Source organism: Cygnus olor (assembly GCF_009769625.2).
Source record: "Cygnus olor isolate bCygOlo1 chromosome W unlocalized genomic scaffold, bCygOlo1.pri.v2 SUPER_W7, whole genome shotgun sequence".
Classification (NCBI taxonomy): domain Eukaryota; kingdom Metazoa; phylum Chordata; class Aves; order Anseriformes; family Anatidae; genus Cygnus; species Cygnus olor.
In genome coordinates, this window is record NW_024429078.1 from 1746432 (window position 1) to 1759825 (window position 13394).

General features: G+C 41.2%; 2 protein-coding genes and 1 non-coding gene across 3 annotated transcripts in view; 1 reads left to right on the forward strand and 2 right to left on the reverse strand.

Moving 5' to 3' along the window:
* LOC121063021 (CUGBP Elav-like family member 4) overlaps positions 1-13394 on the forward strand; it is a 1483068-nt gene that overhangs the window by 1309116 nt on the left and 160558 nt on the right. The window lies entirely within an intron of this gene.
* The window catches only part of LOC121063013 (ubiquitin-associated protein 2-like), a 106622-nt gene that overhangs the window by 25853 nt on the left and 67375 nt on the right, over positions 1-13394 (reverse strand). The window contains 3 exon segments of the mRNA XM_040543319.1: positions 666-855; positions 2590-2657; positions 7574-7626. Coding sequence (XP_040399253.1) covers positions 666-855; positions 2590-2657; positions 7574-7626 — 311 coding nt within the window.
* LOC121063043 lies at positions 270-350 on the reverse strand. Its single transcript, XR_005815799.1, has one exon. It is a non-coding gene; the product is annotated as a small nucleolar RNA SNORD121A (small nucleolar RNA).

Sequence of the window (13394 nt, forward strand, 5' to 3'; positions counted from 1 at the left end):
GGTGCCTACAGCTGCTATTTGGCAACAACTGAAACCTCTTCAGCCCTAGATTACTAATAAATGACAAATGAAAAATTCAGATGTAGCATATGGCCAGATCATCTTGTTATCACTAATAAACTTTTACCACTGACTGCAACAACAGTGATTTTCTTGAATCCACACATCCCAAAAACATTTAATTACTAATAGCTGAACAGATTTTCAAAGAATACAAGTGCCCAATTTTAACTCTCATAATCATTAAACAAGGGAAGCCTTTTTCATCACTCCAGAAAACTCAGAAACAGTCATGTTTCCACAAAAAGCAGTTAGATATGTGCTTAGAAATGTCACATAGTTTTCTGGCATAGAACTCTTCACCACAAACAAATGATTCAATCCTAAATCAGCATGCAGTAAACACACCTGCTCCCCACGCAAAAATTAATACAAGTAACTTCATGTAAACCAAGAAACAATTGCCTAAAAAAAAAAAAAAAAAAAACAGAAAAAAAGGTTTTTGTGTATGTGTGAGAGAGGCTATTCTTAATCCCATTTCTTCAGCATTTGGGACACAAATTTTACTAATACTGAAACATTTCATGAAATGACCAGTACTGGAAAAGCTGCTTAACCTGAAGTATTTTTTCATGAAGAGCACTCAAAGAATAAGATAATTTTACCAGACTCTGAGGAGAATAGGAATTTACAGCACTGGAACTGCCAGTTCCTGATGCCATCTGGGTGCTGTGCTGAGAATTTGTGAAGACTAGGGCTTGGCCAAAGGTCTGCTGCTGGGGAGTCTCAAATGAGTTGCCTTCTGTCTCTTGAGTGGAAGTCACAGGCTTTTGAAGCAATGTTACCAAATCAATGCTATAAGAAAAGTAAAGTTTGGCTAGAATAAACATGATGATTTGGCTGTGCTGAAACTGAAGAAAGCAGTAACAATATTAGATAAAGCTGCCACACCAGCAATAGAACTAATACTGATCAATAGCTTTTAAGAATATTGCTTGTCTGCCACAAAAACTCTACACACAAAGAGGAAGAAAAATCCTGCTAGCTGACACCTTCCACTACAGTTACAATCAAAATCATCTTTGCACTCTTTCTGAAAAGATCAACTTTTGTAACATCACATATCACATAAATAACCTATATGATCACTATAATCAAGTAACTGAAGACAAGTTATAAAAGATACGTCACATTTGAGTGGATCCTACCTGCCAGCCTATTATATATATCTCAATTATCCACATTGTACATCACACTATCCCTCTAAAAACAGGCAGGGATCAAAGTTCTACCCTCTGTACACGATGGGTTTGACGACAGTCAAGAATCAAGTCACAAATACAGCAATTGAGTGAACATGTGGTGACATGGAAGTCCTAAGAACAGCAGAAATAAATGTTTCTCAGACAGCAGCCACATATCCAAAATTACACTACCACAAATACCTAAGCAGAATGAGAAACATGCTTTCTTACACTTAACATGGCTTGTTAATATCTAGCAGAGGTTTATGCAAGGAAATAAAGCATTCAGTAAATATAAGATACCAGAATTTTTGGAGAAGTTTTCCTAAACACACTGCAGGCTTGGGCTGAAGAGTTGCTCCCAGTGCTTTCATCACTAGATTTCTTAATGCCCAAACTTTTCTTCTGGCAAGTAAAAAATTACCAGAACTTAATGTGATGAACTAAAATATTTTCTAACATAATTTGGGGGGCATCCACTGGAAGAATATTTACATCAGAGCAACGAATGTATTAGCATATCATGTTTAAGAAGCAAAGGAATATGAGTTCCAGAAGAACCGACACCGTGCCTCCTCCAGGTTATAACCATGTTACATGGATTATAACCATGTTACATGGAAAGTTTTGCTGCAGTGTGGAGTTCAGCAGTACAGCTGTACCAGGATATTCGGGACCGTTAGGCCATCTAGTTTTCAGATCTCATGGTATCTGACTGCTGACATGCTCTCCTCTGACCTGAGGAAATGTTAACTAATGCAGGCAACAGATCTGTACCACCACCTGCCAGGCACTCGGTGAAGATGAAGGCAACCACAGCAAGGCTGCAACTGCTGTATTTTTCACACTCTGATCTCCCAATCACGAGTAAAGGCAAGTAATCACGATGCTTATCAGCAATTTCAGCTTCTTGCTAACGCAAGCTTTTCTGTTAACATATTTGTCAAATGCTGCGTTCTGAGCACTTTTTGACTCCTCGGGGCAGGATTTCTGTTTCCTGGACAAAGCCAGTGCCTCCTTTTCAACAGCACAAAACTTCCCAGCTATCTTCATTCTTGCCTGTAACTAGTCTATGTGCAGAAGACAGTCTTCTCAGTATTATCCTCATGGATTTGGTAAGTTTGGCTACACATCCATAGTCCAAAACCAGGATTATAGGTAATACAGGAACCCACAGAACCAACTATTTGCAAGCAAGGTTAAGCTGCTTTCAAAACTGTAAAAGCCAATCTCTGATCAGGGCCATCCTCATGTTTCATCCAACATCTGCTTTAATATGTGCAAGATAACATTGCTTCACCAGCAGAAGCTTTTTAAGATATAGGGGAAATGGGGAAGAGCTTACCTTTGCCCAGGAGTCACATGATTCCCAGCTGGAACAGAGGAAGCAGTAAAGACTTTTGTTTCAGAAAGCTGAAAAAGAAAAAAAGTAATCATACAAATGTTCTTGCACCTCACTGCTGCAATATCTGAAGAAGTTCCATCTTGGTCATGTACTGCCAGATAAAAGTAAATGCCAAACTACTTCTACAACCAGTTATGCTGCAGCTGTGCTTAAAAAGACAAAAAAACATAGTGAAACTTCAGCAGAGTCTTTACCACAGAATCAAGTACCGATTTAATTAGTGTTAGGAAATTTGATCTACTGAACACACAGAATGATATACCACAGTACCTACGCTAGTTTGGGCAATAATAACTGAAAAATATTCCAGTAGAAACTAATTAATGTGACAGCATATTATCAGCATAAAGATAACTTTTGTGGACACAATTTAGGATGCCATAGAGCAGCTCCAATAAATCCCACTGCAGAAGTCTAAGGCACTGCACTGTTCCCCTTTACTCACTTCACCTATCCCTTTGTTTTACATGTCAGCTCACCCCACCAGCAGAGGCAGGTTTGCACCCAGGTGTACACCAGGAACTAGCATTCAAGGTTCCTTCTTGGCATTTTTGCTAGGGAAAGCAATAACATCTTAAACTCTTTGCTCTGTAAGCATGAGTTTGAAAACAATAATAAAGGAAGAGGCATGTAGATGTTTGTACTAGTACAACCAGTCAGTCCATCCACAGCAGAAGCCTGTAGTGTTTACACCATTCTGTTACAATAGATACTTGCACACATAGGAGGAAAAGGGGAGGGGGGCTGGCTGGTTGGTTTGGGGAGTGGGGAGGGCAAAGGGGGTGATTATTTTTTATAGCTTTCCTTTTAAAAATAGCTACACAGCTACAACTTTGTAGGGCTAATTCGCTTCTGTTGACAGGAATACTTATAACCAGAATAGGTTTTAAGCCAATACAGGTTGGGTTCAACAAGATAAAAAATACACATATAATGGTCATATTTTAAATTAAGGGTGATTTTCTGCCAATTTTACTACTGTGGTGTAACTTTGCATTCTGAATAGCTCGGTTATTCTTTACTTGAACAGTTACAAAAGATCCCTTTAGAATGGGACATCTGACTACAGCTCTTGCAGGAAATTACGCCTTTTTAATTGCATACGCTGCTAGCCCAGTTTAAAACCACATCACGGATACCAGCCAATTTCACCTGCCATCCCATGGGCAGCTCTGCTGAACACACACATCCATCCATGCATGTGTTCAACTGATTGGGCTTCTGTGAATCGCTGCTGATTTAAGCTGTCTGGAGCTGAGTGGGAAGAGATAGCTCCCACTCCGAGGCAAAGTTCATTTTTTTCTCATACACTGCTACAACTCCCTTACTTACACCATAGTGGGTCATGAAAAACTGAAACTCACCACAGTTCCTCCATTTCCCTCCCTTCCATTGCTGCCAAGACAAAGTATTTTAATCCCATCTTTTTGGAACACTTCTCAGCTCTGTCCTGTGCGTCACGCTGCAAGCCTGCAACTCGATGGACTGATCAAAGCTTACAAGGAATCAACTCATTACGTGATTAAAAAGCCTCTTCCTTTATTGTTCAGCCCTTTCTCAACTGCACGTGTTATTTTAGAACACCTTGTACTGTACTTTTTTGTAGCATTATGAGATTCCTGCATTATACAGCATAAGGAGGTCAACTAATAGCAGAGCGGCAGCTCTGATCTGCAATCCCTTGGTTAAATATTAAGTTCTTTGTAATGTTAACAGTTTCTTCTGCCCACACAACACAGGGTAAGACCAACTGTGGCAAAACCACTGATGAATCCTGAAAACTAAGCAAATCGAGGAGCCCGAGGATGTTTGTGACAGCCTAAAAGTATGCTCAAAGTATGCGAGAGGAAACAGTCTCCTCAAGTAAAACAGCATGCAAAATAACTCCCAAGTCTTCATCTACCAGCTCTGCTACATTTAAATTTACACTTGCACCCTGTCCCAGCAAACTGCCACAAACTTAAATCAAGCAACTAATTCTAAAGTCTGGGGAATAATGGCATTTATCCAAACACATACTTTGTGCAGCAGCTAACAAGCTTATTTGGTTACACAGATGTATTTAGTATTTCTTAGAGGTAGCATTACCGTCTTCTGACAAAGTCATTCATGCTCACCATATACCACGTTCGCAAATTTTTCACTGAGGCACTGGCAATTTCCCAGAACCAAATGAACAGTCACGAACCATTTGCATGTGGCAGCTTCACAGGGGTATTTCCTCCATCTGCAGTGAAATAAATGCCTGTGCTTTTCAGTCCTTGTTCTTATTATAAAATTGTTCTCCAATCACCAAGCAGATAACACATTTAACAACTAGTTAGCTCCTCCTATAGCCAGTTACTGTGCAAGGGAACAGGAAAATATATTTGAGCATTTACGGTACCTCAAAATTTGTCTGGTCCTTCACTGTCCGTGTTCTAAATGTCCCTTCAAAAAAATACAGCCTCCTGTTTTCACTGCAAATAGTTTCCACCCTATTAAACATCACGCTGACAACCTACTGTACTCATTACTTCATCAAAGATAAATACCAGACAGGACTATCAGATCACAAAAATCTAATCCTACTCAGATCAAGCAACATTAAATTTCACTCACCTGTTCAAATACTGACCTTGCAACATATCTGACTAAAGAACAAAAATTTAAACACAAGTATTCCTCAGAAAAGCACCTGGTCTTTATCAGCAGACAGCATATACATCAGCTTCCTTGATCATTTCAATCATTAGTCACACTGCTAGACTTGTTTAATTACACATTTAAATGCATGGCTCCATTTTCCAAACACAGGTTCATATTATGCCTTTCTGCTAGATTAGGAACTGAACGCATATGCTAATCCAGCAGCCCTTTTCATATTCAGTAAACTATGCCAAAGAAATTGAAAAACTCACTCTAGCACCTCTTCTATCAGTTAATACTTTTCAACTATTTTCCCCAGTCAAAAAGTTATTTGCCTACAGGCAAAAAGACTGCAGTACCTTTTTTTTTTTTTTTTTGCCACAGCATCAGCCCTTTAGGAAACCATGCTGAGCTGCTCTTTTTGCATCATGCATTAAAACACTAAAATATTTTCAGTTGCTGCTTTCCAGAAAACAGTCCCTTGTTCTGGAGATATGCCTTGCATTCTTTATTCCTATTTAAGGAAAAAAAAGGCTGAGGGGTAGCATTTGGTTATATTAAAACATTTTTCATCTGAACAAGTCATGTCTAGCAGCGATCAAGATTTCTCTGCATGACTGGTTTACTTTTATTACCCAATAATTTTTCGGTTTCCCAAACATTTTATTCAGCAGTGATTTTATTTTTTACTTCCAAAGCACTGATAAAGACACTAGATTGCATCTGGCCTAGGAATGGATTGCTTTGTAGCCCTCTCAGAAGTACCCACGTTCAGTAAGGATCCTCCTGCAAAAGGCTATTTACCAAAATTTACAAGACAGATCACAATCTACTTAGTGTGGTTTTTGGTATCATGAAATTATTTTTAAAAGACAACAAAAGATATAAAATGAAATCTCTTACATGGACATACTTTATCTTCACACTTAAACATAATCTTGGCCTTTAAGTAAATTAAAAGTTATTTGGACTTATTTTCCATAAAGCAACACTGAATTGCACAAACTGTATCCTGTACTTCCCTTTTTTCTTTTTTGACTCAGATTAATCAATTTTCCCTTTATTTTTCTCCAGGCACATTCTGGGCTAATTTGCCTGCAGTTTTCCATTTCATTCTTTCTGAGCGTCAACACATGAATAACTTTCTCCTAGGTTACAGGGATTCTTCCAGCTTTCCATAATTAATGAAAATTAACAACAGGCTAGAGATCGTACCAGTCCTAAACAGAGTAGAGAAACAAGGCCAGACATTTTCACTATCCTTAGCCTTCCACTAGCATCTACTGCAGAAATAGAGGACGGCTTTATAGAAACAAACAAAAAAGCAGCATTTGATGGCAGTAACCAATACAGAGAACCTAGGACTAGGTCATATTTTAGACTTCTTTTAATTTTCTCAAAAGACATGGCCTCCTTATTGGGTAAGGACAGTTTTGTATCTGTTACGTGACCTATTAACACATCCCTGAGGATAACACCGACGTGCCACCCTACAGGAAGCAAAAAGGATGGCTTCTGAAACAAGCTTACTCTTCAAAAACTAATCTTGAGATGATAGATGTTTCTATAAAAATGAAAAACTTCTTAAACACTAAGGTTTTCTCTCCCTATTTCTCGCTATCTCATTTGTTTTCTGAACTGCTTAATCTTTATTATGATACTGAAAACTTAAAATCACAAATAAACAATAAATATGTCAAATATTTTGCAGACATGAAGACGTGTCTCTTGCTTGATAAAGAAAAAAGATTGTTCCAGTACTTTAGACAACACATCATGATGAAGCAACAGGAATGAAGCAATTAAGTGTCATCTTCAGCACACCACTAGCTCCTCTTTTAATATTCTGAATATGAAGAGGACTGACTGGAATAATTATGCACATTTCAAGCAAAAAGCATCAATGATGGGTCTAAACTTGATAGTAAGCTTCAGCACTTCAACATAAAATCTTGTGATAATATGGCTTGACATCCCTACATAATATTAGGGGGAAGTATGCAGATACCACACCATCATTAAGCAGTAAAGAACTATAATTCACTAATACTTAATTTGGGACAAAACTTAACATTTTATTATCCATATATAGGCCACCCAGCAAAATAAAGATATTTCTTAATTCAATTGGATTTAAAATTAAGCTTTTCTAAATATACACTCTTAAATGGGAATTACAGCAAGAAACATCACTGCATACATACAAGAAAGAATTAGAGCACTGAGGTTTTGAAAACAATGTAAAGACTGAAAAAGGTAAATAATGAATGCTGTCTATCTAGGAAGGGACACTTACATCTTCGTTCCAGTCTTCTGCTGTCCATTCTTCTACTGAATTTTTCCATGCTCCTATTACAATTTGGGGAAGGAAAGAAAACAGTTACCAGCTAAAAATATATCGTATTTCAACCCTTCTTCACTATAAGCAATTCTGTTTTGATTATTAGTAAAACAACGTGAGGAGATGGTGGCTTAGAAACATGGGCAACCCTAGGAAATTGGTCTGCAGATTTGAGCTTTTGAGAAGTGTTTTTTTAGCTTTGGTCTATGATTTCAGGAGTTTCTTAGCCACTGTGGTACCAGACATAATTTACACAAAGGCATGTCTGCAACCAGTGATTAATATCAAACATTATCAAGAACTTCCTCCTATACCCACCCCCATGACAGGGAGGGGTTGCTCAGCCCCTCTACGGGATCTCCCAGCTCCGTAACAAATTCATACAACTAAAACACCTGCTCTGACATCTGTAATCCAACTTTCAACGTACTCAAACTCAAGACCCAAGCTATGCTTCTGGAGGCTCCTTTCCAACCTGTTAACCCTCTCCTCAGGGCAGAGGGACCCAAATCCCTTCTCCTCCCAGAAGGATTTGATCTTAAAACATAGATAATTGATATCATGGCAGCAGAAGAGTCAATAAGCTTCCACCGTAGCTGCAAAACATTTCTTCCCATCACTTGCAGCACAATTTGGCAAACACCAGAGCACAGCACCCAGTCCATAGCATGCAGCAAAGGTAAAACTCCAGGAAACGACCCTACAGATTTAAAAACCTGATCCCTTCCCTAGGAAACAGCAGACCCAGACATGCAAGAGCAAAAGGACTGCAGGCCTTGCCCACCAGCATAAGCACAGGGAAGGGTAACCCAGCAACAACCTGAGCTGCCATCTGAACTACAAAACCACAAGCCAAGAAAACACCAGCATTTGAAGTTCCTGGTACCATCACCTTCGATCAAGCACAAAAGCAAAAGAACTACGACTGGAATCCCATCCTTTTGCTGAACCAGAAACCCCCTCAAGACACATCAGAAACAAAAGCCCCCTAAAGACAGCACCAAATCCCAGTTGTACTGACAGGATCACTAAATTAGTGCTGCCTTCCGCACTCTTTTAGAAAGCAGCAGCCAAGCCAGAGCAGGGCTGAACGGCACTAATCTAGTGATCTAGGCCAACCACAGAGAGATACACACAGGGCGAGAAGGGAGGGATTTTATACCTTGGAATCCAAAATTATTTGGCAAGTCCTGAGCAAGGTAACATCCACTCTGGGTTGGCTCTGTGGAGCAATATAACATTGCCTGAAACATATTGCTCTTATTTTTACCACAGCCCCTAACTAGGGGAATCTTATTGTGAAATATCAAGGCACTTGAAAAATAACTACAGATCATATGAAAGCACACCAAAATTACAATACCTCGAATTTATAGCCTAACCCACCCATTTCCACAGAAATTCTGGAAAGGAGGCAAAGCCTCATGAACAGGACTTTTCAGAGAGTTTTCCTTTCCCCTCTCCTGACCAGCACACAATCTCTTCCTCTGATATTTCTTCTTTAAAGAAATTCATCCCCATATTTGCCCTGCCTGGATTTATCTCACATTGCCCAGAGCAAAGCCCATTTCTTACCAACAGGGATGGGCTTGTTAGGGTTGGGGGCAGCTTGGGATGCAGCGACCATGAGATGGTGGAGTTCAAGATGGAACTTGGTGGAAGAAGTAAGGCTAAAAGCAGGATTGCTACTCTGGACTTTCGGAGAGCCAACTTCGACCTCTTCCGAGACCTGCTTGGGAGTATCTCATGGGCTAGGTTGCTAGAAGGCAAGAGTGCTTGTGAGAGCTGGGCTACATTTAAACAGCACTTCTTCCAAGCTCAGGATCGGTGCATCCCTAAGAGTAGGAAATCGGGGAAGGGGGGCGGGAAACCTGCGTGGATGAGCAAGGAGCTCATCGACAAGATCAAAAGGAAGAGGAAGGTCTATGAAATGTGGAAAAAGGGCCTGTCCTCTTGGGAGGAGTATAGGAGTGTTGTCAGGGCCTGCAGGGACGTGACGAGGAAGGCTAAAGCCCACCTAGAGATGAAATTTGCAAAAGAGATAAAGGATAATAAGAAGGGTTTTTTTAAGTATGTAAACAGTAAAAGGAAGACTAGGGATAATGTGGGTCCCTTGCTGAACGAGGAGGGTGTCCTGGTAACAGGAGACGGTGAGAAGGCGGAGATACTGAATGCTTTCTTTGCTTCAGTCTTTGCTTCAAAGACTCCCCCCCAGGACTCCTGGACCCTGGAGGGAGGAGAAAGGGGCTGGGAAATGGAGGGCTCCCACCCGGTTGATGAGGGAGTGGTTCGGGAGTGTCTGAGTGGGCTCAACGCACACAAATCCATGGGTCCCGATGGGATGCATCCACGCGTGCTAAGGGAGTTGGCAGAGGTGATCGCCAAACTGCTCTCTATCATCTTTGAAAGGTCCTGGAGAACAGGAGAGGTGCCTGAAGACTGGAGGATAGCCAATGTCACTCCGGTCTTCAAGAAGGGCAAGAAGGAGGATCCGGGAAACTACAGGCCAGTCAGTCTCACCTGTCCCTGGAAAGGTGTTGGAACAGCTTGTTCCGGATGCCATCTCCAAGCAATTGGAAGAGAAGAAGGTTATGAGGAGTAGTCAGCATGGATTCACCAAGGGGCAGTCGTGCTCGACCAACCTCGTTGCCTTCTATGATGGCATCACCAGCGGGGTAGATGGGGGGAGAGCAGTGGATGTCATCTACCTTGACTTTAGCAAGGCTTTTGATACTGTCTCCCACAACATCCTGATAGCAAGGCTGAGAAAGTATGGGATAGAGGAGTGGACAGTAAGGTGGGTTGAGAACTGGCTGACTGGCCGAGCTCAGAGGGTGGTGATCGGCGGCGCAGAGTCCGGCTGGAGACCTGTGACTAGCGGTGTTCCCCAGGGGTCGGTGCTGGGTCCGGTCTTGTTCAACATCTTCATCGACGACCTTGACGAGGGAATAGTGTCTGCCCTCAGCAAGTACGCTGATGACACAAAGCTGGGAGGAGTGGCCGACACGCCAGAAGGCTGTTCTGCCATTCAGCGAGACCTGGACCGGCTGGAGAGATGGGCAGGAAGAAACCAAATGAGGTTTAACAAGAGCAAGTGTAGAGTCCTGCACCTGGGAAGGAACAACCGGACGTATCAGTACAGGCTGGGGGATGACCTGCTGGAGAGGAGCTCTGAGGAGAAGGACCTGGGGGTCCTGGTGGACGACAGGTTGACCATGAGCCAGCAGTGTGCCCTGGTGGCCAAGAGGGCCAATGGGATCCTGGTGTGCATTAAAAGGAGCATGGCCAGCAGGTCAAGGGAGGTGATCCTCCCCCTCTACTCTGCCCTGGTCAGGCCTCACCTGGAGTACTGTGTCCAGTTCTGGGCTCCCCGGTACAAAAAAGACAGGGATCTCCTGGAAAGAGTCCAGCGGAGGGCCACAAAGATGATACGGGGCCTGGAGCATCTTCCCTATGAAGAAACGCTGAGAGACCTGGGTCTGTTCAGCCTGGAGAAAAGAAGACTGAGAGGGGATCTCATCAATGTGTATAAATACCTGAGGTGTGGGAGACAGAGGGATTTGGCCAACCTCCTTTCAGTGGTTTGTGGGGACAGGACAAGGGGTAATGGCCACAAGATGGAGCACAGGAAGTTCCGCACCAACATGCGAAAGAACTTCTTCACGGTGAGGGTGACGGAGCACTGGAACAGGCTGCCCAGGGAGGTTGTGGAGTCTCCTTCTCTGGAGATATTCAAGGCCCATCTGGATGCCTACCTGGGCAGCCTGCTCTAAGGAACCTGCTTTGGCAGGGGGTTGGACCCGATGATCTCTTGAGGTCCCTTCCAACCCCTACAATTCTATGATTCTGTGATCTCTGCAGCAGACACACCTTGCGCTGGTGCCAGAGCTCCCCAACGGAGCTCAGAATCTGGTAAAACAAAGAAAGAAAAGCCTTGGCAAAGCACACCTGAGCCCCTTGCGTTTCTCACCGCAACTTCTGGAGACTGGAGCTGTTTGGAATAACACTGGAACATTTTCCTAACACTCCATGTAAATCTGTTGCTTCTACTCATGACTACACTTCTGTGCATTCACTCCTTTCAAACACTGAATGCAACCCTTTACCCTTTAATTAGCTGACCCAGGCTAAGTTCATCATTGTCACTTATTAACACACTGCCTTCCAAAAATCAATCCTTCCAACATCAGGTGTTTTATTGCTCTTCTCTGAATTAAATCCCCATTGCTAACAGCTTCCTGGTATTGACAGGCTTCTAAGTCTGATCTTGCCACAAGTCTAACAATTTCCTTTTTGTCCGTAATCCACCTTGGTATTATTGTAGCTCCATAAATCCTGTTCCCAACCTTTACCCCATGCCTTGCGAAGTATTACTGTTTAACAGTTCTGTTTTCCACTGAAATTATGCTTTGTGTTTTCAAGGATCCTTGTCTATCAGCTTCAACATACACTCCCATCTCTGACTGTTTCATGTTTTCTTCTGCAAAAAGTTCAGTTTCAGAAAGTCATCAAGCCAATAAAAAGTATAACATATGGTTCCGGTACAGCTTCAACTATTTTCCTCCAATTCCTCACTTCCTCCTCCCCTTTTTTTATTCAGCCATATGTATTTGCCCCCAAATTATTTTATTTTGGTCTATCTCAAACTTCTGTATTAATAAGTATAATATATTAATTCTTTTCTTCTTGGTTACATCTTCGAAAGATCTGAATGATTCCTTTAAGTGTTCCTTCTGAATCTTACAGCAGTCCTGAAAAAAAAAAAACAGCTTCCTTGCAACTTCCAAGCTACCTGATTCCCTTCTTCCCCCTTGACAGATACACTATAATTTAATTTTTTTCTTTCTTGGTTGTCATTCTTCAGTTTCAGAGTCATTGCAGGCTGCTCATAACCAAGATGATATGAATAAAGTTTTTCTGTGAAATTTATGAAACACTATCAAAGTCAAGGTAACAGTAAATTACCAGAATACAATATCCATTTTTATAGTCTACTTTGAAAGGTGAACACCTCCATCCTCATTTATTTTCTTAAGAACTGGTGCAATTTGTTGTTCAGGATCTCCCATTGCCTTGGGTATTACAAAAAAAAAAAAAGTAAGAGAATGAAAACTCAGCATGCCTCTAAGAAAGCATCAATTGAATTGTTCAAGTATAATCCCTTTCGGATAAGACTTGGTCATTTTGTTTCCTTCCACCTGTCCCTTCCCTTTACCTTTCTGTAGAACATTACTTCTATAAGAACTAGGATGCTGAATTATTTGGAATACAATTACACACATGGAAGCAACAACATTTTGGAAAGAAATAATGTGTTTGTTTTTAATTGAAAAATTTTAAGTTAATCCTCTCCCAGCACTGGCTTAAAGAGGAAATGCTTTGTAAATACTCATCCTCCAAATTTAAGTTCTCTGTGGAGTTCTGTCTTCAGAAAACATTTTAATATGCAAAACTGGCTTAGCTTCTCCAGGTAGTTGCCCACTATCTCCTTTTTAATGAAATTGCAAACAAAAGACACTAATCCTCCACATAACAAGAACGCGTTAATTTTGTTTCTTTCATTGTGGATGAAAAGATATGGGACTAGCACTTGTCTAAAGAAGAAACACCGCAAAATAAAATTTTCTCCCTATACTGATACATATACACAGGCATTTTGACTTTGTTTTGTCAGTTATGGTGCCTTTGCACTCACTGAAAGTAAAGGAAAATTAGCAGCAGAAAGTTACTTAGCATCCATAAAGAACATTCACGGTCATCTACTTTAAGTTTCCAC